Source organism: Lagenorhynchus albirostris, chromosome 7 (assembly GCF_949774975.1).
Source record: "Lagenorhynchus albirostris chromosome 7, mLagAlb1.1, whole genome shotgun sequence".
In the NCBI taxonomy this organism is placed as follows: Eukaryota; Metazoa; Chordata; class Mammalia; order Artiodactyla; family Delphinidae; genus Lagenorhynchus; species Lagenorhynchus albirostris.
This window is the reverse complement of record NC_083101.1, coordinates 89,839,194-89,863,583: the sequence shown is the minus strand read 5'-3', so window position 1 is coordinate 89,863,583 and position 24,390 is coordinate 89,839,194. Positions and strand designations below refer to the sequence as shown.

The following is a 24,390-nucleotide window of genomic DNA, read 5'->3' as shown; positions in this document are numbered from 1 at the left end:
AGTCTTGGGAATTTTTAAAAATGGAAGAGCCCTCAAGATTGCTTCACAATGCCCTGCCAGACACAAGCTCTGCAGGCAGGAAAGTGGGGAATGCCCAGCAATGCAGCCACAGTGGGGCGTGTGGTCATTGCCTTTGGATGCTGGTAGCTGCCTCTCCCAGCTGTTAGACCCCTGGGAGCAGGGCTGTCTCAGCACCTCCAGGATTCCCTGGATCCCCACTTCCACCACAAGTCAGGCTTCTTCATGCTGACAGCAGACCACCACACAGCTTGCCCTGAAAGGCCCACAGGTCTCCTAGAGTCTCCCAACCCCCAATGGCTCTCTGCTCCAAGTTCTAGGGTGGTATCAGATGAGCAGAATCCTCACAGGGTTTAGTCCAAATCAGGACTTTTCCTGTCTCAAAACAAACACTTGAGAAGGATGCGCCTTGCACAGAGGCCTCCAATTGCCCTTCCCTCCTCCACAGGTGCCTGCTCTCTTGGGGACAGGCTTCCTAGGCTCAGAGCCTTGAGTGAAACTCAGTTTCTCTATGCCTCAGTTTCCCCAGCAGTACAACAGACATAACAGGGTGGTGACTCCAAGGGATGGCATGAGGACTGCAGGAGTCGGTGGGGCATGCGGAGGTTATGGCAGGAACAGCTCACCAACAGGGGCGAGGCCTGAGCGGCAGCCCTCACACCACCCTCCTCTGTGAAGCCAGCTCATGGCCGGAACTTCTACACAGACTTGGACAGGAACCTGGTGCCCAAAGAAAACTTCCAACTTGGTCTGAGCTATTGGACCTTCCTCAATCACTCACACCCATCCCTACCTTGGTTTCCCCATCCTCTGAGAGAGGAAATTACAAGAGGGATGGGAAGGAGGAAGGAAAGAGGACAGAGCAGCTGCTCCCACCAGCTCTGCCACAGTTGTTCATGCAGCCAGAGCCTGCAGGATGGGAGGGATATCCAGGTATTGGGAGCTGGGCTCAGGCAAGTCCAGAGGAGGCTCTGAAAAGTGTCCAAGCCTTGAAGGGCAGGCAGAGCTTCCAAGATCCAAGATTGGGAAGAGGCAGGGATGGTGAGGGCAGTGAAGGCAACCAGAATGCAGAGAGCAGTGTAGGTTGAGCCAGGCCAGAAGCCCCAGGCAGCAGGCTCAGGCCGCCCTCTGGACACGAAGCAGGGCCACTCCAGACCTTGCGAGAACAAGGAGCAGAGACAAGGTGACTACAGAGACAGCTGGGAGGGGATCCAGGCCTGGGTGAGGTGGAGGGAAGGAAGGAGCTAATGACACCAGCCAACACATACTTATTGCGTAATCACTTATTGTGTGCCAGGCACCAGTCCCAGCCTGTGACAGGCTTCAGCTCACCAAATTCCACCCGCGGCTTCCCTGGGATATAAGTATACTGCACAGACAAGATCCCGAGGTAGCACATAAGTCAGCAAGGGCATCCAGACTTTGTCTTCCTGCTCTCTCTGGGAGCCAAGCGAGGGTGGGGCTGAGACTGCACCACGACCCCCACCACTTGCCTGCGGCATGCCCTCCAGCCCTCACATTCCCAACCTACAAGGACCACTCACTCCTGGTACCTGCCTGAGCCATGCAGGCAGGAACTGTCTTGAAAAGGGCAGCACACCTGTCCTTTTCAAACTGCAGCTAAGGACACAGAGTGAGATGTTCCATGGCTACTGAGGACAGGAAACATCACATGGCTGACCAAAATCTGTCACCATGGTGGGGAAGGGAGCACAGCAGAACTTGTGACATACAGCGCCCTTATTAAGCCAAGCTCAATCACTAGCAAAATGGTTAGGCAAAATGGGCCAGTGGGTACCCTTCCTCCCGCACACCATGGTGTCAGTAGGACACAGACACACATACACTCACCATGTGAGAAAGGCTGCAGGGCCAGCACCACTGCCACTGGCCCCACAGAGGACCCTCCCTCAGGTCTGGTCACAACCCAGTCACCTGGGACAGACCAGCCAGCTTCTCTCCCTCTAAAACAGTATTATCTACAAATGCTCAACAGGAATACAGGCCCCTCTGTTCGTAGCATAATTTGTTAGTAACTGAACCCACTTTAGTTAAAGAAATAACGTTTTAAAAGAATGAAGATGGCTCATCTCTCTACAGGAGAAAACAAATAAAATTTTAAAAAGACCCAACAGATATGGTCTCCTTAAATCTTGATTTTTAAAATAAGAGTAAATATTTCCAAGTATAATAATAACACGAATTAAGAGAGGCTGACAAGAGCCTGTGTTGGCATGGCTTTGAGTAAACTGGTGTGAGCTTTCTGGCAACATCTACTGAGACTCTGATGCACCTTCCTCTAGTTCTGCTGAGACTTCCAGCTGAACTGTTCTCATCCCACCTACAATGAGGGAAACTGAAGTTCAGGACAGTGGGACAATGTGTCCAAGGCCGTGTGGCCAGTGTGTGCGAGAGCCAGACGGTAACATCAAACTAAGCAAGCAGCCACCTGAAGAACACCTGTGGAGACCGATATACCATCTTCCCAATTCCCCTGGGGACCCATCCTCCAGACACATGCCACAAAACTGAGTCAAGATTCTTACACTGGCCAAATGTCTGTGACAGTAAAGAGTTGACAACTGAAAGGTCCCTAAGCAGGGAATGATTAATTCCTGTTCAACTTTCCCTTCTGGTCTGCTCTTACAGCAGACGTGAATTCGAGCTTGTGAACACAGAAGGGGACTGCACATGCTGCCAGTGGGAGCTCACTATGAACTCTGAGGGGAGAGGCTAGGGAAGACCAGGCTCACCTCTGAGCTGCAGAGGGTGAGCCTAATGTCTCCCACTCCATATTCTCAAGGCCCCCTCAGCATCCCTCCATCTTGGGCACATTCCCCTACCCCACACACTAAGATGAGGCCCTTGCCAGAGGGGTCACATGTCACCCCTCTTGTAGATCTAGTGCCAGGTAAACCTGGCTTGGAGTAGGTACCAATACCTGCTGACAGATACAAGACCTCGGGTCGAATGAGCTCCACCATCACCCTCCCTGGGGCCCCTATCTGTCTTCTAGAGGGCACCTGCTCCACCAAGCATAGATTTAAGTACCTTCATGAATTAATTCCCTGCACTATCAGAAGGGGACCCAACTGGTCTACCCAGTGAGACATGGAGGCTCAAAATAGCCCAGGCACCTTCCTGAGGCCACTGGGAGTGGGGTGCTGGGAGGTGGGCAGTCCGGGAAGCAGCGAGCATGGTGGATCCTGAGACCAAGGGCCAGGAGCCTACCTGGACAAGATAAGAATCAAGTAGGGAAGGGGCAGACTATCTCAGGCACTGACAGGCTAGATACCTAACACCTTGTCCAGGCTTTTTAAATATGCCTCAGACGAACCCTTTCTGGGTGGGATGTTGCAGAGGAAGAAGCTAAGGTTCCTGCTCATAGCCACATCACCAGCAAAAGGCAAGACCTGGATCCAAACCTGGGTGTTCCACCCAGGAAGCAACTTCTCCCTCCCCACCCCCACAACAAGGCTGGGGAGGCAAGGAGGACTGAGAGAAAATGGTGCTTAAATCACCCAAGAGAATTATTTCACGGCAGGACTGCACAGCTCTCTCGCTGCAAGGCTCTTTGGCAGCCTGGGGGTCCAATCTGCTCACCCCGGAGTAAAAATCACACAGGAGACACAAGGCTTATCCATGACAAACACCCACAGACCTGTCCCCCAACTTCAGGGAAGGGCCTGGGAGGGCAACCAGGACGGGAAGTGGACAGAAGCACTGCATCACAGAGAAGTAACTAGCGGGGTGGTCTGCAAGCTGAGCATGGGGAGAGGCTGTGGGGTACTCCCGCCAGCTGTGATGAACACATGCAAGGCAAGCCCCCGACTTCGCCTTTTCCTGGTCTCCCGGCGCTGAAACCTCTGAAGGCAGCTGCGCCCAGAGAAAGGAGGTGATGTGCCTGGAGACGATGGAGACACACGCCCGGTCCTTCCCAGCCGGTCACCTGCATCCATCCCACGTCCCCATCCCCCGCACTCAGAAAATCAAACACCGCAGAGGACGCCATCCCACCGTGCCCGAGACCTGCCATCAGTAGCAGAAAAGCTGACCACACGGTTCCACCGCAGCCCTTGCCGCGGAGGCCAGAGTTTCTAGAACGCGCATCGCCCACCACACTTGGGGCCCGCCACCCACCGCAGGGCCGCCTCCCGGCCGGCCAAGCACACTGACGCTGGGCGCCCCGGTGCTGATCCGGGCTGCCTGGGGTCAGGGGTCGGCTGGGGAGTCGACCCGGCCCAGGGTCAGGGGTCAGTTTGGCCTGCGTCGGAGGCTGGTTGGGGGTCCGCTCGGGGGTAGTCTTGGCCACGGTCAAGGGCCGGCTCTGGGGTCAGAGCTGAGGTCAGTCCGGGGTCGGGATTGGCCAGGGGCGCGGAGGGCGTGGCGCCGGCGGCCCTTGCTCCTTACCTCCTTGAGCTGCTCCATCTCGCCGCGGATGGCCTCGTAGTCCACCTCGAGCTCCTCGAACTGCAGTTTGAGTTGGTGCTTCTCCTCGAGCACTGCCAGCCCGTACTCGGCCGCCTGTATCTTCTCACGCGTGGTCTCGGCCAGCTCGTGCGACAGCCGCTTCACCTCCGCGCGCAGCCACTCCGGCTGCGCCTCCATCACTAGCCGCGCGTACTCCTCCTCCTCGGACGGCGCGGACATGGTGACCACGGCCGGAGTCACGCCACTCGCTCCGAGGCTCAGGCCGGGTTCCCCACCGCCACCGCCGCCGCCACCGCCGCCGCCGCCCAACCCGACGGCGCCCCGGCCGCCGCCGCCACGCAGCCGCCGTGAGCTCGCCGCCGCGCGGGGCACTGTGGGGGCCATAGTCCCGCCCGCGGCAACTACAAGGCCCGTCGCGCCCAGCGCCCGTCCTCCCCCGCCCGTGATTGGCCCGCGCCCCGTGCCGGGAGGCCCCTTCCAATGCTGTAGCCTCCGCTGCTGCCACGCGGAGCATTGTGGGGGTCGTAGTCCCACCAGCGCTCCGACTACAAGGCCCTTAGTTCCACACGCCCGCCCGCCCCCGCCCGTGATTGGCCAGGGCATCCGCCGTCGCGGAGCCGGAAACTGGTGTTTTCCGGTGCCCGCCCCCGGGCCTGCGAGGTGTGGGTAGGTGGTGCGGTAGATCATCGGCAGGACGTGGACTGCGATGTGCAGGGGCTGGGTGGAGCCGGCCACCGGTCTGAACCACCCTACGTGGAGCGCTCGGGGCGTCGCGGGGACGGCGGGCTGGGTGGCGGTGGGGACTATAACCCGACGGTTCAGACGGGCGAGGCCTGCGGAGCCCAGGACGTATCCAGTTGGGGAGATGGTCAAACCGCTAGCGGAAGAGACGCCTTCGCCCCAGCTAAATACGAAATGCCTCGTGCGTGTTTCCTAAGAATTAGGCATTTCCATGCGTCCTACGATGATCCAATTCAGGACCGCCGACACTGACGGGGCCTCGAATCCAGCATGGCTTCCCTGCGCTACCCTCGTAGCGTGGGTTCTGGTCCGGGACCCGGTCCTGGGTCACGCCTCAAATGGCAGTCAGGTGTCCTTACTGTCCCTCAACCTGGGAGACTTTCTCCCTCTTTGTCTTTATGACCTTGACCTTTCTGAGGCGTGCAGGCCAGAGATGTACACACCGATGCATCCCCACGGTTACATTAGGTTATGCACTTTGGCTGGAATATCAACGAGGTGGTGCTAAATTCTCACAGAATCCTGTCAGGAGACTCGCAAACCCATGGCCCGGATGCTGCTGGATACTCCTTTGTAATCATTGATACTATCCTGTGAGAAGACAATTCAGACTTTGCAAATATCCTGTCACTCCTCAAGCTTTTAAAATTTTTATTGAGGTATACTTGATTTATAATACATGAGTTTCAGGTGTACAATGTAGTGATTCACAATTTTTAAAGATTATACTCGGGCTTTGCTGGTGGTGCAGTGGTTGAGAGTCCGCCTGCCGATGCAGGGGACACGGTTTGTGCCCCGGTCCGGGAAGATCCCACATGCCGCGGAGCGGCTGGGCCCGTGAGCCATGGCCGCTGAGCCTGCTCGTCCGGAGCCTGTGCTCTGCAACGGGAGAGGCCACAACAGTGAGAGGCCCGTGTACCGCAAAAAAAAAAAAAAAAAAAAGATTATACTCCATTTATAGTTATTATAAAATATTGACTATATTCCCTGTGCTGTACAATATATCCTTGTAGCTTTATTTTATACGTAGTGGTTTGTACCTCTTAATCCCTTACCCCTGTCCTGTCCCTCCCCCCTTCCTTCTCCCCAGATGTACATCCTTCTCCCAGATGTAGAGATTGTTCTCTACATCTGTGAGTGTTTCTTTTTTGTTATGTTCACTAGTTTTATTTTTTAGTTTCCACATAAAAGTGGTAACATACAGTATTTGTCTTTCTCTGTCTCATTTCATTTAGCACGATATCCTCTAGGTCCATCCATGTTGTTGCAGATGGCAAAATTTCATTCTTTTTTATGACTGAATAGTATTCCATTGGTGTGTGTGTGTGTGTGTGTGTGTGTGTGTGTGTGTGTGTGTGTGTGTGTGTGTATACACCACATTGTCATTATCCATTCATCTGTTGATGGACATTTAGGTTGTTTCCATATCTTGGCCATTGTAAATAATGCTGCTAGGAACATTGGGGCACTTTGTATCTTTTCAAATTTAGTGTTTTCATTTTCTTCGGATATATACCCAGGAGTGGAATTAATGGATCACGTAGTAGTTCTACTTTTAGTTTTCTGAGGAACGTCCATACTGTTTTCCACAGTGGATGCACCAATTTACATTCCCACCAGCAGTGTACAAGGGTTCCCTTTTCTCTACATCCTCACCAACATTTGTTGTTTGTGGTCTTTTGATGCTAGCCATTCTGACAGGTGTGAGGTGATATCTCACTGTTGTTTTGATTTGTATTTCTCTGATAATTAGCAATGTTGAGCATCTTTTCATGTGCCTGTAAGCCATCCGTATGTCTTCCTTGGAAAAATGGCTATTCAAGTTTCCAGCCCATTTTTTAATCGGGTTGTTTTTTTGATATTGAGTTATATGAGCTCCTCAGACTTTTTTTTTTTTTTTAATCAGGAGAAGAAAGGATTTATTACTTGCAGCAAGTAAGGAGAACACCGGGGATCTTTCCTAAAGCAGCATATCCCAGAACAGTAAAATTGGGGAGGTTGTAAGCTGAGGGTACATGCATATTCATGAAGGGGCTCAGCTGACAGTTGACAGAATCCAAACTTTAGTTGATTGAAGTCACCAGGGTCAGAAAAGGTCAACATCATCATCCCTTAGGTTCTGGTTGATCTGGTGGTTGAGTGCTTCAGGCTAACCTTTACCACTGAAAGATAACTGGCAGTCTTCACAACTGATATATTATCTTTGCTATTGTTACTTCCCTTGCCTGATAGCAGGTAATGTTTCTGCATTCTTTTGTTCCCTTAAGATCATTAATTACTGAGACCTGTTCAAGGGCAAGCATTGTAGCCAGGATTAGATCACAAAATGGCTTAGGCTGAGCTCCTTAAACTTTTAACTCAGTAGTTTTCATTGATATTTCTTGCCTAAAGGAATTATTACTAGCCTATTCTTTTCTATATATTTATTTATTATTATTTTTAAACATCTTTATTGGAGTATGATTGCTTTACAATGGTGTGTTAGTTTCTGCTGTATAACAAAGTGAATCAGCTATACATATTACATACATCCCCATATCTCATCCCTCTTGCGTCTCCCTCCCAGCCTTCTAGGTGGACACAAAGCACCAAGCTGATCTCCCTGTGCTATACGGCTGCTTCCCACTAGCTATCTATTTTATATTTGGTTGTGTATATATCAGACTATTCTATTTCCATCATTCCTTTCCCACCTACTAACTTTGTACTCTAGGGAAGATACTACATTCATTAGTGGTATGGATCTGTGGATTCTTATTTTACTTAATGAGTTATAATCCATTACTCTCCATATTCACTTAGATGCTCAGATGTGGCAGATTTGGCCAGTGGGAGCTCCACCAGCTGGCTTTGTATCCTTTCAACATGTCACGATTTTTAAGAATTTTCTTACATTCTAGCAAAGTTGTTCCAGGATCATCTTGTACTCTGGGCCCAGACCTGGAATCAGCCATTTCTCCAAGGAGCCCTGATTCCTTTTAGTGGTTTCATGTTTTATTTGTATGAGGAGAATATGTCATAATTTTACTTGTGAAATTAAAAAATAATTTTTAGGGCATTCAATCACAGTAGGAGTGAGATGCCCAATCAGCCTGTCTGTCCTTGTCTTAGCTGAGAGTCCCAAGTCCTAGGAAACCCTCAGGCCTAGGCTCACCATTCAGTCTAAGTGCGAGAGATGCTAGGGAAAAGAAGGGAGAAGGAACATAAGAGGAAGATGCTCTGAGAATTGGTGGCCCCTTCTGACCCAAACTGGCCAAACTCCAAACCCCCACCCAACTCCATGCCTTCATATGAGGCTGGCCTGAGGAGGGAGAAGAGAAAAGGCTGTGGGAATCTGGTGCAGGCAGGCATTGACCATGGAGCTTAGAACTTGGAGACAGGGTGGTGGTGGAAGGGGACAGGCAAGGACTCTCATAGGTGCTGGGGACAGAGGACCTGTCACTGGAGGAGCCATGATGTGTGACAGTGTTGGGGGAATAGTCATCAGGAAGAGGTTCCCTGAGGATATGACACCTGAGTGGAGACCCAGAAGATGCACAGGAAGTGGCCAGTGAGGCTGCTGGAATAGGGGATTGGCAAAGATAAGAGAAGCAGGTCTGCTGCTTTTTGGGCTCCAACTGGGCCTCCAACATTGCCAGGTGCCTGCCCTCCATCATTTCATCGAGTCCTCCCAATACCCCGGGATGTGGGACTTATGCTACATGTTTTACAAATGAGAAAACAGGCTCAGGGCAAAATCCTTAGTTATCACCTTTGGCTTCTTACACACTCCATCTGACTTGTCAATCTGTGAGCAAACGACAGACTCAGAACTAGCCTTGGCCTCCTGCCTTCCTGACTGCCCCCTCTTTGGCTCGAACCCAATTGCCTCCCAACTGGACTATTGTAGTCATCTTCTCACTGGCCTTCCCCCAGCCCCCTCACCCTATATTTTCTCTAACAGCAGCAGTAGGATCCTTAGCCCAAGGCAAGTCATACCCCCTCAGCTCAAAACTCTTTCCTTTAGTACATTCAGGCTGCTGTAACAATACCACGGTTGGGAGGCTTATAAGCAAAAGACATTTATTTCTTAAGGTGCTGGAAGTCCAAAACCATGGTGTCAGCAGATTCAGTGTCTAGTGAGAACTGGCTTCCTCTTCTCTCACTGTGTCCTTACATGGCAGGAGGGGTGAGGCAGCTCTCTGGGGTCTCTTTTATAAGGCCACTTATCATGGGGGCTCCACCCTCATGATCGAATCACCCACAAAGACCCCACCATCCTAACACCATCACCTTGGGGGTTAGGATTTAATGTGTGAATTTGGTGGGGCACAAAACTTAAGATCATAGCCCCCTCCCAGAGGCAAAGCCTAATTACAGCAGCCACCCCCCAAGACACTTCACATTCTGGGAAGTGGCCCTTCTGCCCTCATGACTTGTTCCCCTTCCTGGCTTTATCTTCCTCCGTGGCATCCTGCATGTTGTGCTTATTCACGTTTGCACCTTTGTCTCCTCCTGGAATGTCAGCTCCAGGAGGCAGGGACCTTGACCAGGCCTCAGCAGTCTCCTGACCCACACACCAGGGCCTCCAGCCAGGGTCCTGCAGGGGCTCAGGACTCAGCAGAGACCAGGCTGTCCTTATTATCCCCCTCCCTGGACCCTATACCCCTTCACCAGGATGGAAGACATGGGAGAATGGAGGCCTTTGTCACACTGGGGTGCTGGGTGCCCATGGTGCACCCCCCTGCCAAGAATGACTGGGTGACCATTAGCCTGGAGGCAAAGGTAAGTGATATCTTCTCAGAAACCCGCTCTACCTTCATAAGCAAAGGCTCCGGGTCCCCCACTCCTCCCATCCAGGGCAAAGGGGCAGGATGCTTATGCACACAAGTGTCCGGGCTGGGACCTGGCCTAGATGTGGCCACTTTTTTGCTACCAAAGCTATTTGCTCAAAGGCTATTTGCTATTAGGTTCCCTTTTTTGCTATTTGCTCAGGAGCTCTGGGTGCTCACAAACGTCCCTCCTCCTCCTGGAATCCTGTCTCCTCTCTGCCTGTGGCTATCCTTGGTTGTAGACCAAGGAGCAAAGCCATCCCCTGTTGGTGACTCCCTGCCTAGGCATACTTAGCTCAACTGACAGCAGAGTAAATGGCATGGCATCCCTCACGTATTCATATTGTGTAATGTAGGATGAGTCTTTGACCCAAATGTCATTCATTTGATAAACTCTGTGCCAGGCCTTAGGGGTTCAGACATATACCGTATATCCAGTTTTTCCAGTGCCATTTGTTGAAAAGACTGTCCTTTCTCTGTTAAATGGTCTTGGCACCCATGTCAAAAATCAATCAACCTTATATGCAAGGGGTTGTTTCTGGAATTTCTTTTCTTTTCTTTTTGCTTTTTTTTTTTTACACTCTTCTTATTTTTTTATTTTAATTTAATTTTATTTTTTTGATGTGGACCTTTTTTTTTTTGGCTGCATTGGGTCCTCATTGCTGCATATGGGCTTTCTGTAGTTGTGGCGAGCGGGGGCTACTCTTCATTGTGGTGCACGGGCTCTAGGTGCGTGGGCTTCAGTAGTTGCAGAACACAGCTTCAGTAGTTGTAGCACACAGGCCCTAGAGTGTGTGGGCTTCTGTAGTTGTGGTGTGTGGGCTCAGTAGTTGTGGCAGATGGGCTCTAGAGTGCAGGCTCAGTAGTTTAGTTGCTCCGCGGCATGTGGGATCTTCCCACACCAGGGATCAAACCCATGTCCCCTGCATTGGCAGGCAGATTCTTAACCACTGAGCCACCAGGGAATTCCCTAGAATTTCTTTTCCACTGGTCTGTATGTCTATCTTTATGCCAGTACCACACTGTTTTGGTTACAGTAGTTTTGAAGTAAGTTTTGAAATAGGGAAGTGTGAATCCTCCAACTTTGTTCTTTTACAAAATGCTTTGGCTATTTGGGGTCCCTTGAGATTCCATATGAGTTTTAGGATTTTTTTTTTAATTTCTGCAAAAAAATCATTAGGATTTTGATAGGAATTGCATTGAATCTATAGGATGCTTTGAGTAGCATTGACATCTTAACAATATTGTCTTCCAGTCCATGAACACAGAATGTCTTTCCATATTTATGTCTTCTTTAACTTCTTTTAGAAGTGTTTTGTAATTTTCGATCTGTAAGTTTTTACCCACTTTGGTTAAGTTAATTTCTAAATATTTTTTTCAGATTGTTCATTGTTACTGTATGCAACTGATTTTTATGTGTTGATTTCGTATCCTATAACTTTTCTGAATTTGCTTATTAGCACTAATAGGTTTCGGGGTTTGTTTATTTGGTGTGGAATCTTTAGCATTTTCTATGTATAAGATATGGACAAAGATAATTTTACTTGTTCCTTACCAATTTGGATGCCTTTTATTTCTTTCTCTTGTCTAATTGCTCTGGCCAGAACTTCCAGTACTATGTTGAAAAGAAGTAGCAAAAGTAGGCATCCTTGTCTTACTTCTGATCTTAGGGGGAAAGCTTTAGGTCTTTCATCATTGAGTTTGATGTTCACTGTGGATTTTTTCATATATAGCCTTTATCATGTTGGGGAAGTTCCCTTCTATCCTAGTTTGTTGAGTGTTTTTATCATGAAAGGGTGTTGGACTTTGTCAAAAGGTTTTCTGCATCAATTGAAATGATCATGTGTGTGGGTTCTTTTTCCTGTTCATTCTGTTAATGTGATACATTGGTTGATTTTCATATGTTGAATCATCCTTGCATTCTGGGAATAAATTCCATTTGGTCATGGTGTAATCCTTTTAATATGCAGCCGAATTTGGTTGGCTAGTATTTCGTTGTAGATTTTTGCATCAATATTCATAAGAGCTAAATGGTCGTAAGGTATTTTTAAAGGTATATTAACTCACCCAGCTCCCCTGGTTAAGATAGTGGGGCTACATGGAACTGAACATGATACAATTTTAAGAGGGGGAAGAAACAGAAGAGAGAGTTCCTGTGCTTGGAACTTTGGAGCTGGGCCTTGCACACTTCCTGCAGAACTGGAAGAGAAGTGGAGTCACTGTGGTTTAAATAGTGATGGGAGTATGGGGAATTATTTTTCTTTAAACATTTTTGATAAAGGAATTATTGTTAATTTAAAGTGTGATTATGTAGAAAAATGACTGTTTGGATGTAAATACACCTGCAAGTATGTACAAGTGGAGAACATGATGGTTAACATATTTTTTCAAATACTCCAGAAAAAAGGGGAGATGAGGATAATGAAATTTCAGAAGTTGTTGATGGTAGTTGAAGCTGGGTGGGTGCTACATTATGCTCTTGACTTTTGGGTCTATTTTGAAATTTTTAAGATAAAAAATTTCAAGTGTTTTAATGTTGTAATGATATTACCTTCATAAAACATGAGAAGACGAAAAAAAAAAAGTCATTTACCTGTCTCTGAATAGCTATCATCTGAGTGCCACTTGACTTCTGGGTGGCTGTCCCTGCTAGTGGACATGAATTCTGACCTCCTGCTTCGACCTACTTCTTGTTTTAAATGAATCCATTGGTTGCTCTCATGTGCCTGCTTTATCTTATTTAATCCTTACAAAAGCCTAATGGCCTAGCTATTATCCCCATTTTTCAGATGAGGAAATTGAGGAACAGAGAATGATATGGCCATGGGTTTGAACCCCTGAGCTCTGGGAGATCGGGAGGGGAATCTACACTCTCACTCATCATCATCACCCCACTGCCACCTAAACTGTTCTTCATGTCTTACTCCACCTCTGGGTCCTCCTGGATCCCCAGCCAACATGGCATTTCCAGATGAATTTCCAAGGCTGTGTTAAACATAGCTCCCCCATGTGGCCTCCCCATCTTTCCAGGCTCTCATCCAACTACCACTGTGAAAAATCTGTGTTATTTCTGGGCCTCTAGGATCAGAACCCTTTCCTGTGTTGGGAGAATTCCCCCATCATGTGAGTTTTGATGGAAGATGGGCCAACCTCCCAGTTTTGAAGCTCAAACAAGGGGCCAATCCTCACCTCCCAGGCTCCATGCAGCTGGGATCTGGGCATCTGGGCTGAAATGTTTGAGATTTCACCAACAAACAACTCTTCTCACCACCCCTTTCCCATATACACACTTTAAATAATGCCCACACCTACATAAAATACATATCAACCCTGCCCAATGAAGACAATCCAAGTCTCATATGGTTGCCACATCCCAGTCCAGGAACTATGGGTGATATGTGATTTTCTCAGTCAGACCTGGATAATAGCCCCTCAAGGGAGAGTAACCATTGCCTAAAAGAAGAGTTTAATCATCCCAAAGTCTCCAAAATATAATTGTATAGATGAAGTTGTAGTTCAGGAGATAGAAATCACTCTAGATGTTTCAAACAGATAGGGATTTAATACAGGGAATCAGTTGCTTGCAAAATCATGGAAAGGACTTTAAGATTTGAAGTCGGTGGGGCTATGACTAGGCCTCAGAGTCCTGCCATAGCAGCTGTAATCCAGAGATCAAGAAGCTGCATGAAACCATTGCCAAGGTCACAGCTGCCACACCCATGAAACTGGGTGAAAGTGAGTGGGATATGGAATTGGGCCATTGCAAAAGTTCACATCTGCCAGAACCTACACATCAGTGCCATCTCTGCCAAGAGAATGGCACCCTCCTCCCTTCTGCCTTCCATATCTCATGCAATCACATCTTATTGGCAGAACCCAAGTCAATCAATCCAGACTCCTAAGGGCAAAAGTCTCTGGGAGATGTAGTTTTTAACCTTCCCACCCTTCACAAGGAGTAGAAGAATAAATGTAGAAATGGATGGTGAGTAAAGATAAACAATGTCTAGCACTGCAAGAGAATTCTTGCAACAAAAGTACTCTTTGGATATTTTTTTTCAGGGTATTATGGCAAACAGTGCCATCTAGCATCTTTATTCAAATGGCAATCAGCACTTGGACAGAAATCGCAGTTCAACAGCAGAAACTTTCTCTTACGAGTGCTAAGCCACGGCCCCTCCCTACGGCCATCTGCCACAGCAATTATCACCATCTGCTCTTCAGCTTCACGGCCCCTGCCCTGCCTGCCCTGGCTGAGCCAGAACTCCAGACCCATCACAGGAGGGGGCGGGAGGGCCACAGGAGCTCAGCCTTTGCCCTCCAAAGGTGGACCACGGCCTCCTGGCTAAGCAGGCACAGCATCCTCCCTAGTGCTCTCTGAAGTCTCAGCCTCTGGCAGCATCAGATCTGAGCCAAGCTGAACCTCCTGAGGAGGGTGGGGATGGGGGCATCTGGGGGAGTCAGGGAAGGAGGGCCAGGGCTGGGGGAAGGTGCCTTCTAGCTACTGGCCCCCACTTAGTGCAGAGGCCCAGGGGCCTGACTCTCCTGATCTTGCCCCAGCATCCCCTCCCCAGGGGGTCAGTATATCTTCTGCCGACTGGGTAAAATGGCTTCTTTGATGAAGGAGAAGACAACCAGGATTCCTAAGCATTTGCCCCACTTGCCTTTGGTGAAGTAATTGGAGACCACATCGTCTCCTGGCTGCATGGTGGAGGGCAGGACGTTCTCCCCAGCCGACAGTGACACAAAGAATGCAAATGGGATTATCCACAGGCAGAAAGTGAAATAAGCCAGGACCTCTGAGAAAAGATAATATTCCTCTGCAAAAAATTGAAACTCTAGGTAATGATTCACCACCACTAACCCATACAACAGGATGAAGTTAAGCGAGGTCAGCATGACTAAGGGGAAGGTCTGGAGGAGACCAAAGTAGACAAGGTTGGTGCAGAGACCCATGCCAATCATACAGGTGGGGAAGCACTCAAAAATGTAGAGGCCAATCGATACAGCTGTGGAGAATCAGGTCATGTATTTTATGATCCTACTAGTGGCCACTGTGTATTCTTCTATCAATTCTGCCAGGTAGTAGAGTCCGGCTATAATGGCCAGCATGATGAAGGCCACCTGGATGAAGAGCAACAGCCAGCTCAGCAGGTACATGAGCCACATGATGCCCATGCCCTGCCTGCCCCCTGACCGCTGGGATAGGCCTGCACACTTGCTATTTGGATTTTTGACATGATCCTGTTAGCAAGTCCACACATCCTCTTCCCAAAAATCATTTATCAAAGCTGGAGAAAACTGTCAGAACTGTCAAACAACTATTTCAGTGCTTGGAAATTCACCAAGTGCACACATCAAACTGAGAAAATTTTATCAATGAAAACTACTGAAATTCAGTTACAAACAGCAAGAGCATGGACGTTCTTTCTTGGGGAAGCTGCTGTCACCTCCCATCATCATAGTTCAATAAATGTGGAGGCAGGGGTTTCTCTGGTGGTGCAGTGGTTAAGAATCTGCCTGCCAGTGCAGGGGACACTGGTTTGAGCCCTGGTCCGGGAAGATCCCATATGCCGCGGAGCAACTAAGCCCATGGGCCACAACTACTGAAGCCCGTGCACCTAGAGCCCGTGCTCCACAACAAGAGAAGCCACTGCAATGAGAAGACTGCACACCACAACAAAGAGTAGCCCCTGCTCGAAACAACTAGAGAAAGCCCACGCACAACAACGAAGACCCAATGCAGCCAAAAATAAATAAATTTATTTTTTAAAATGTGGAGGCAGGGCAAGAAAACTATCACCTTTGATTCCACTGCTAGAGAGATCTCACTTGATCTGGAGTTATTTCAGTTAAAGTAGATCTCATTAGCAAGTGATCAGGGAAGACCTGAAGCTCTGCTAACAGTTCAGGACCATTTTGAGCAAGCAATGGACCAGAAGGAAAGCTGAGAATTTACTAGGGAGCTCCAGGAGGTGAGACAGCAATGGGAACTTGATAACTCAACATATCCCAGAGTGTGTGCAGAAAGACTGTATGAGAAAGACTACAGCAGACTGAAGACATTTGCACATCTCCAGCCATCACAGTATGCCTTTTTATGGAGTGAAGATGCAAGAGATTTCAGTGGAACGTGAAAGCCAAGGTACACTTGAAAGTCACTTGAGCTTAGAAGGTGCTCCTCTGCCCACACACAGACCCATCAGCAGAAGGTGGAAACCTCATTAGCTCTGAGAACAATCTGATTAACCTTTACCTGAATGCTAAGCTATGCAGTCACCAGGACAAAACCTGGGAAAGAGGGCTTAAACACAAAAATAAGAACAAACAACTGAGCAGATACATCAGCAACCATACACTGTTGGGGAGACAGAGTACACAAACAAAACAACAACAATAATGCATGAGAGAAGGGAATTGGAATCCAGAGTTGCTACAATACATTATATTTTCAATAAAACATCATAAGACAGGCAAAGGCACAACAAAGTGTGGCCCATACTCAGAAAAAAGGGAGTCAATAGCTATTGGCTCTGGTTATCCCCAGATATTGGATATAGCAGACAAAGCCTTCAAAACAGCTATTGTAAATAAATTCAAATAGCTAAAGGAACCCATATTTAAATAACTAGAGCAATGCATTACAGCAATCACTCAACAACTAGAGACTCTCAATAAAGATGTTGTTATACAAAAGAACCAAATGGAAATTCTTGAATGGAAAATTACAATAACTGAAATGAAACTTTTACTAAAGGGGCTCAGAAGCAGAATTAAGATGCCTAAAAGAGAAATAGCAAGCATAATAGATCAATAAAAATTGTCTAATCTGAAAACAAAGATAAAAAAAGATTGAAGAAAGTTAAAGACAGCCACAGGTATCTGTGAGACAACATCAGGTGTACCAACATAATTGTAATGGGAGTCTCAGAGGAGAGGAGAAAGGGAAAGGGACAGATAAATATTTGAAGATATAATGGGCCAAATTTCAAAAATTTGATGAAAAACTTTAACCTACAGATCGAAGAAGGATAAACACAAAGAGATCCACACCATGCACTTCATAGCCAAACAGTTGAAAGCCAAATACAAAATGAAAATCTTGAAAGCAAGAGGAAAATGACATACACTTGAATGAGAAAATGACTTCTCATCAAAAACAATGGAAAACATAAAAGTGTAGAATGACATATTTAAAGTGCCAAAGGAAAGATTGCCAAACAAGAATTCTATATCCAGCAAAACTATCCTTTAAAAATGAGGATGGGAAAAGCTTTTTCCAGATAAATAAAGATCAAGAGGAGCTAGCATATTGGCCTAACAAGAAATACAGAAAAAGTTCTTCAGACTGAAAGAAAATGATACCAGATAGTAACTTGAAATACACAGGAAGAAAGGAAGGAATACATAAGTAAATATCAAAGGCTCTATATGTATTTTTTCTCATTTCTTCTCTTAATTAAAATGCATAACATTTTAAAGCTATATTATTGGATTTATAATATATATAAATGCAATAAATGTCACAATAATAGTGTAAAGGCCAGGGAAAGAAATGATAAATTTGAGCAGATGTTCTCTATTTGGCCAAACTTCAGTTAGTATTATTCTAAAGTAAACTGTGATAAGGTAAGATGCATATTGTAATCCCTAGAGCAATCATTAATAAAATAACTAAAAAAATAGTTAAAATGTCAATAGAGGAATAAATAGTGCTCTCTAAAGTTTCATTTAGAACAAAAGAAGATAGTAAAGGAGGAATGGAAGAAGAAAAGAGATATGAGACATATAGAAAAAAGGTAGCAAAAAGAAGGTAGAAAAAGGTAGCATATCAATAATTACATTAAATATGAGTGTGTTAAACATCCAACTTAAAAGGCACAGATAGTGAGACTGGATGAAGAATCAAGATATAACTTTGTTTTCTACAATAGACACATCTTAGATTCAAACAAATTTGTGTGGAAAACATATAGTAGGCATATAATAACCACAAGCGAACCGGAAGGCCTATATTCTAGTTTGTCTTGAAATCAGACAAAGTAGAATTTGAGGAAACAAATAATACTAGAGACAAAGAGAGGCAATTCATTATCAATACACAAGGAACATATAAAAATTTTAAAATACACACACCTAATGACAGAGTCCCCATTTACATGAATCAAATCTCGACAGAACTGAAAGGAGAAATACACAATTCAAAAATAATAGTTGGAAATTTCAGTACTCTACTCTCAGCAATTGAAAGAACAACCAGGCAGCAAATCAGAAAGGATGAAGAAGACTTTAACAACACTATCAACCAACTTGACTTAAGTAGCATTTACAGAACATACACCAATGACTGCTGAATATATATTCTTTTCAAGAATTCATGGAACATTCTCCAGCATAGATCATATGTTGAGACACAAAACAAGCCTCACTAAGTTGAAAAAGATAAAGATTATGCAAAGTATGTTCTCTGAACACAATGGAATTAAAATGGAGACCAATAACTGAAAGAATCTGGGAAAACTTCAAGTATTTGTAAATTAAACTTCTAAATAATTCATGGCCCCAAAAAAGATAGCAGAAGATTAAAATTTAAAGATTTAACTCAATTAAAACAGAAACACAACAAATCAAAATATAGGGGATTCAGTGAAAGCAGTGCTTAAAGGGGAATTTACTGCCTTAAGTCAAAAAAGAAAGAAGGTATCTCAACCCAACAACTCAAGCATTCACCATAGGAAACTAGAAAAAATGAGCAAACAATTATAAAGCAAATAGAAGGAAAGAAATGATAAATATTAAAAGCAGAAATCAATGACACAGAAAAAAATTAATAGAGATAATCAAGGAAACCAAATTTGATGCTAGGAAAAGGCCAACAAAATTGACAAAACTTAGTTATATTAACCAAAAAAATAAGAGACAAGACACAAATTACCAAAACCAGAAATGAAAGAGTGGACTTCACAACTGACCTTACAGAAATCAAAACAATTATGAGAGAATATTCTGAACTAATTATAACTACAAATAGACAACGTTGTTAAAATAGACAAGTTCCTAGAAAGATGCAAATAACCAAAATTGAGTCAAGAAGAAATAGAATATCTGAAAAACCTAAATGTCCATTGACAGAAGAATGGATAAAGAAAATGTGGTACATATATACAATGCAATACTACTCAGCTATTAAAAAAAATGAAATAATGCCATTTGCAGCAACATGGATGGAACTAGAGATTATCATACTAAGTGAAGTAAGTCACAAAGAGAGAGATAAATACCATATGATATCACTTATATGTGGAATCTAAAATATGACACAAATGAACCTACCTACGAAACAGAAACAGACCCACAGACATAGAGAACAGACCTGTGGTTGCCAACGGCAGTAGGGAGGGATGGAGTGGGAGGTTGGGGTTAGTAGATGCAAACCGTTATATATAGGATGGACAAACAACAAGGTCCTACTGTATAGCACAGGGAACTATATTCAATATCCTGTGATAAACCATAATGGAAAAGAATATGGAAAAGAATATATATGTATGTGTATATATATATATATATATATATGACTGAATCACTTTGCTGTACAGCAGAAATTAACACAAGATTGTAATTCAACTGTACTTCAATTATTTATTTATTTGGCTGCATTGGGTCTTAGTTGTGGTGTGCCGGATCTTCCTTGCAGCATGCAGGATCTTTCATTGTGGCACACAGACCACTCTCTGTGGCGAGTGGGCTCTTTACTGTGGCGAGTGGGCTTCTCTCTAGTTGTGGCTCACGGGCTCCAGAGTGCATGGGCTCAGTAGTTGCAGCATGCAGGCTCTCTAGTTGTGGTGCATGGGTTTAGTTGCCCCATGGCATGTAGAATCTTAGTTCCTCGACCAGGTATTGAACCCACGTCCCCTGCATTGGAAGGCAGATTTTTAACCATTGGACCACCAGGGAAGTCCCCAATTCTTAAAAAAAGAAAAAAAAACCTATAGTCAAAACACCAATGCTAAAATAAAGGAGGTGAAAAATATTTTTAAAAAAAGAACAAATAGAATATCTGAATAGACCTATAACAAGGAAAGTAGGAATTATTTAATTAGGAATAAAAAAATTCCACAAAGAAAAGCATGGCCCAGATGGCATCACTGATGAATTTTATCAAATATTTAAAGAATAATAATAGTATATCACAAATTCTTCAGAGAGTTGAGGAGGAGGGAGACTCCCTACTTCTTCAATGAGGGCATTATTACCCTGATACCAAAGCCAGACAAAGAAATCATAAGAAAAAAATTTAGTACAATATCCAGTCTTATCACAGCCAGAATATTCCCAAGTCAAATTCAGCAATACATAAAAAGGGTTATACACCAGGACCAAGTGAGATTTATTCTAAAGTGATTTTAATATCTAAAAATCAATTCATGTAATAGAATAATATATAATCATAAGTTCATCTCAATTCATGCAAAAAATAAAACATTTGAGAAAACCCAATACAGATTCATGATAAAAACTTTCAGCAATGTAGGAGTAAAAGGAACTTCTTCAACCTCATAAAAGTTATCTACAAAACCTACAGACAGGATCATACTTAAGGATGCATTTACAATAGCTCAAGATGAGGTGAAATATTTAGGTGTAAATATAAGAAAACATGCACAGAACTTCAATGCTCAAAACTAAAAAATTCTGAAGAAAGAAATCAAACTACATCTAAATAAATGGAGATATAATATGTTCATGTTTGGAAGACTCAACATAGTAAAGATGTCAATTGCCTCTAAAGTGATATACAGATTTATGGCAATTTCTATCAAAATCCCAGCAAGATTTTGTCAATATAGATGATATTATTCTAAATGTATTTGGAAAGTCAAAGGAACTAGAATATCTAATAAAATTTTGAAAAAGGAGAATAAATTGGGAAGCAATCTTAAGATTTTTACATAGCTATGGTAACCAAGACCATGTGGTACTGGTGCAAGAATAAACACATAGGTCAATGGAACAGAAGAGATTCTCCAGAAATAACCCCACAAGTATGGGTAGCTGATTCTTAATGCAGATTCAAAGGCAATTCAATGAAGGAAAAATAGTCTTTCCAACAAATGGTGTTAGAGCAATCAGATATCCATAGGAAAAAATTAACCTTGACTTAGAACTGCTGCTGAAAACTCGGCATCTGTGCACCAGTGCCGAATCAAATCTCAGAGGCAGAGTTTTGGGTGAAGTAGAAAAGAATGGCTTTATTGCTTTGCCAGGAAAAGGGGGACACAGTGGGTTCATGCCTCTCAAAACTGTGTGTCCCAACCCAGGAGGATTTGGTGAGGAGTTTTATAGTAACGGTTCAAGGGCAGGGTTGCTGATAAGGATTAGGGTGTGTGCAGGGCCTGCACTCTAATCTGGTCTCAAGTAGTCTCCTGATGAACTTCTCTGGTTCCTTTAATCTGGCCTCAGGTGGTCTTCTCTGGAATGAAGAATGCTAACATCTTTTACCTGTTGGGGGTTTTAGCTCTGTAAATAGCTCAAAGGTGTTGTTATGTGTGTCCCTTGAGGCAGAACCAGGACCCTGCCCCAAGGCTGCACTATTGTTTCTTGGCTGCTCCTCCCTTGTCTCTGCATCCCCTCCCTTCCCAGATTAGCAACTGTTCGAATCTGCCCTTTGGAACTCAGGTAAGGTCATGGAGGCTGGAGTCTATTCCCTACAAGAAATGGGGGACATAGAAAGTCTTTTGTGCCCAGGAGTCCCACAGGGTCCTGCTTGGTTTCATAAGTATTTGGTGATTTTCTAGATATCTTTCTAATATTTATTTCTAAGGTAATTCTATTGTGATCAGAGAACATACTTTGTATGATTTAAATTATTTTAAATTTATCAAGACTTGTTTTATAGCCCAGATGTAGCCTGTCTCAGTAAACATCCCATGTGCACTTGGAAAAATACGTATTCTGCTGTTGTTGGGTGGAGTATTTTATAAATGTCAACTAGGTCAAGCTGATTGATAATATTGTTCAAGTCTTGTTCAAGTCTTCTATGCCTTTCCTGATTTTCTGCCTACTCATTCTTTCAGTTGTTCAGAGAGGGGTGTTGGAATCTCTTGTTACAATTGTGATTTGTCTATTTCTCCTCACAGATTTCAACCTGGTATGATTTTCTTCTTCCTGAAGAACTTTAAAAATTATGTCCTATACTACAAATCTGCTGGAGATGAATTCTTTCAGTTTCACTATATCATAAAAAGTCTTTGTTTTGCCTAAGTTTTCTAAATATTTTTGCTGATTATAGAAATGTAGGTTTACAGCCCCACATTTAGACCCCAGTCCTTTAAAGATGTTGCTGCACTATCTTCTGGCTTTCATTGCTTGTGAAGAGAAGTTCATTATCATTCTTATCTTTGATTTTGTGACATAATATGCCTTTTTGTTCTGGCTACTTTTAAGATTTCTCTTTATCACAGATTAAGGCAATCCAATTATGACATGCCTTCATGTTGTTCTCTTCTCTCTCTTTCCCCAACTCTCTCTCTGTGCTTGGGGCTGATTGGGCTTCTTGGACCTGCGGATTTAGAGCTGAGTTTCTCAGTCTCAGCACTATGGGGCCTGGTGGAGGCTGTCTGTGCATTATAGGATGTTTAGCATTCCTGGCTTCTACCCACTAGATTCCAGTATTATTCTCCTCTGTGACAACCAAAAATGACTCCAGACATTGCCAATGTCCTCAAGGGCAAAGTCACCCCCAGTTGAGCACCACTGGTTTAGAGTTTTTATCAGATTTGGAAATTTGGGGGATGTTATTGTTTCCAATAATGTTCCCCTTACCTCTTTTTTCCTACAGGGACTCCTGAAACTGTGCACCTCAGATTGGGACTTGAACCCACGAGGCCAGGACTCTAACCCGGCCAGAACCCTGATTGGGACTCAAACCCATGTGGCCAGGACGCAAACCTGGCCAAAACCCTGACTGGGGCTCGAACCCGGCCAAAACCCACAGTCTGCCAACCGAAATCACACACCTGGTTTCAGGAGTTAATGAAGCTCAGGTTCTTGATGTCTCATCTCAGAAAGTATTCAGTGAGAGACAAAGTGATAGGTAAGAAGTGGATTTATTTAGAGAGAAACACACTCCACAGACAGAATGTGGGCCATCTCAGAAGGTGAGAAAGGCACTAGGGTATGGGGTTTTCAGTTTTTATAGGGGTGGATAATTTCATTGGCTAATAAATGGGAGGAGTATTCCAGCCATTTTGGGAAGGGGTGGGGATTTCCAGCAAATGGGGCACTGCCCACTTTTTTATCCTTATGGTCGGCCTTGGAACTGTCATGGTGCCTGTGGGTGTGTCATTTAGCTTGCTGATGTGTTACAGTGAGCATATACTGAGGCTCAGGTCTAATGGAAGTCAACTTGTCGGCCATCTTGGACCCATTTTGTTCTAATCAGTTTATGTCATGTCCTTGGGCTATGTCATTCCTTTAAAGTTTGTGCCCTGCCCCCTTCCCTCCTGTTTCATTCCGATTATATGTGTATTAATCTGACTGAATGTGCCCCACAGCTCACTGATGCTCCATTAATTTTTTTCAATCTTTTTTCTTTGTGTTTCACTTTGGATAGTTTCTGCTCCTATTTCTTCATGTTCACTCATTTTTTCTTCTTTATTGTCTAATCTGCTGTTAGTCCCATCCAGTATTTTTCATCTCAGAGATTGTATTTTCATTTTAGGTAGCTTGATTTTGGTATTTTTCATATTTTTCCTATCCCTAATAACCTGTGCAATCTTTCTTGAACATTGAACATGGAATACAGCTACGATAATTATTTCAATGTCCTTATCTGCTAATCCTAATAACTGTATCATCTCTGGGCTTATTTTTATTAATTGGGTTTTTTCTTCTCATTATGGGTCATATTTTCCTAACTCTTTGCATGCCAGACACTGTGAGTTTTACCTTGCTGAATGCTGGCTAATTTTGGGTTCCTGTGAACATTAGTGAACATTGTTTAGAGATGCAGCTAAGTCACTTGGTAACAGTTTGATCTTTCAAGGTTTGCTCTTGAGAGATGTTATGTAAGACCATGAAATGGAGCAAGACCCTGTGGGACCTTCCCTGGTACAAATCCCTTCTGTGTCCCCCGTTTCTTATTTGCAGGCAAAAGGCTTCAGCCTCCTTGACTTTCCCTGAGTTCCAAAGGGAAGATTCAAATTGTTGCTAATTAGGGAAGGGAGGGAATGCAGAAAGAAAGGAGGAGCAGTCAAGAAACAATAGTGTAACCTTGAGGAAGTGTCCTGGTTCCTCCTCAAGGAATATACATAACAATATCTTTGAGTTCTTCTGTAGGAACTAAGGCCCTCACCCAGGTAGAGGATGGTAACTTCAGGCTAAACATAAG

The 24,390-nt window shown here is 44.7% G+C and overlaps 1 protein-coding gene and 1 pseudogene across 2 annotated transcripts in view; both read right to left on the bottom strand.

The window, feature by feature from the left end:
* Positions 1-4,749, bottom strand: part of BICD2 (BICD cargo adaptor 2) — a 53,761-nt gene extending 49,012 nt beyond the window's left edge. For both annotated transcript variants that reach the window (XM_060155470.1, XM_060155472.1), the window contains exon 1: positions 4,429-4,749. In XM_060155470.1, coding sequence (XP_060011453.1) covers positions 4,429-4,668 — 240 coding nt within the window. In that variant the 5' untranslated portion in view covers positions 4,669-4,749. The remainder of the gene's footprint in view (positions 1-4,428) is intronic.
* Positions 4,750-14,466: 9,717 nt separating this feature from the next.
* On the bottom strand, positions 14,467-15,167 carry LOC132522985 (protein TEX261-like; annotated as a pseudogene).
* Between the last annotated feature and the right edge of the window lie 9,223 nt (positions 15,168-24,390).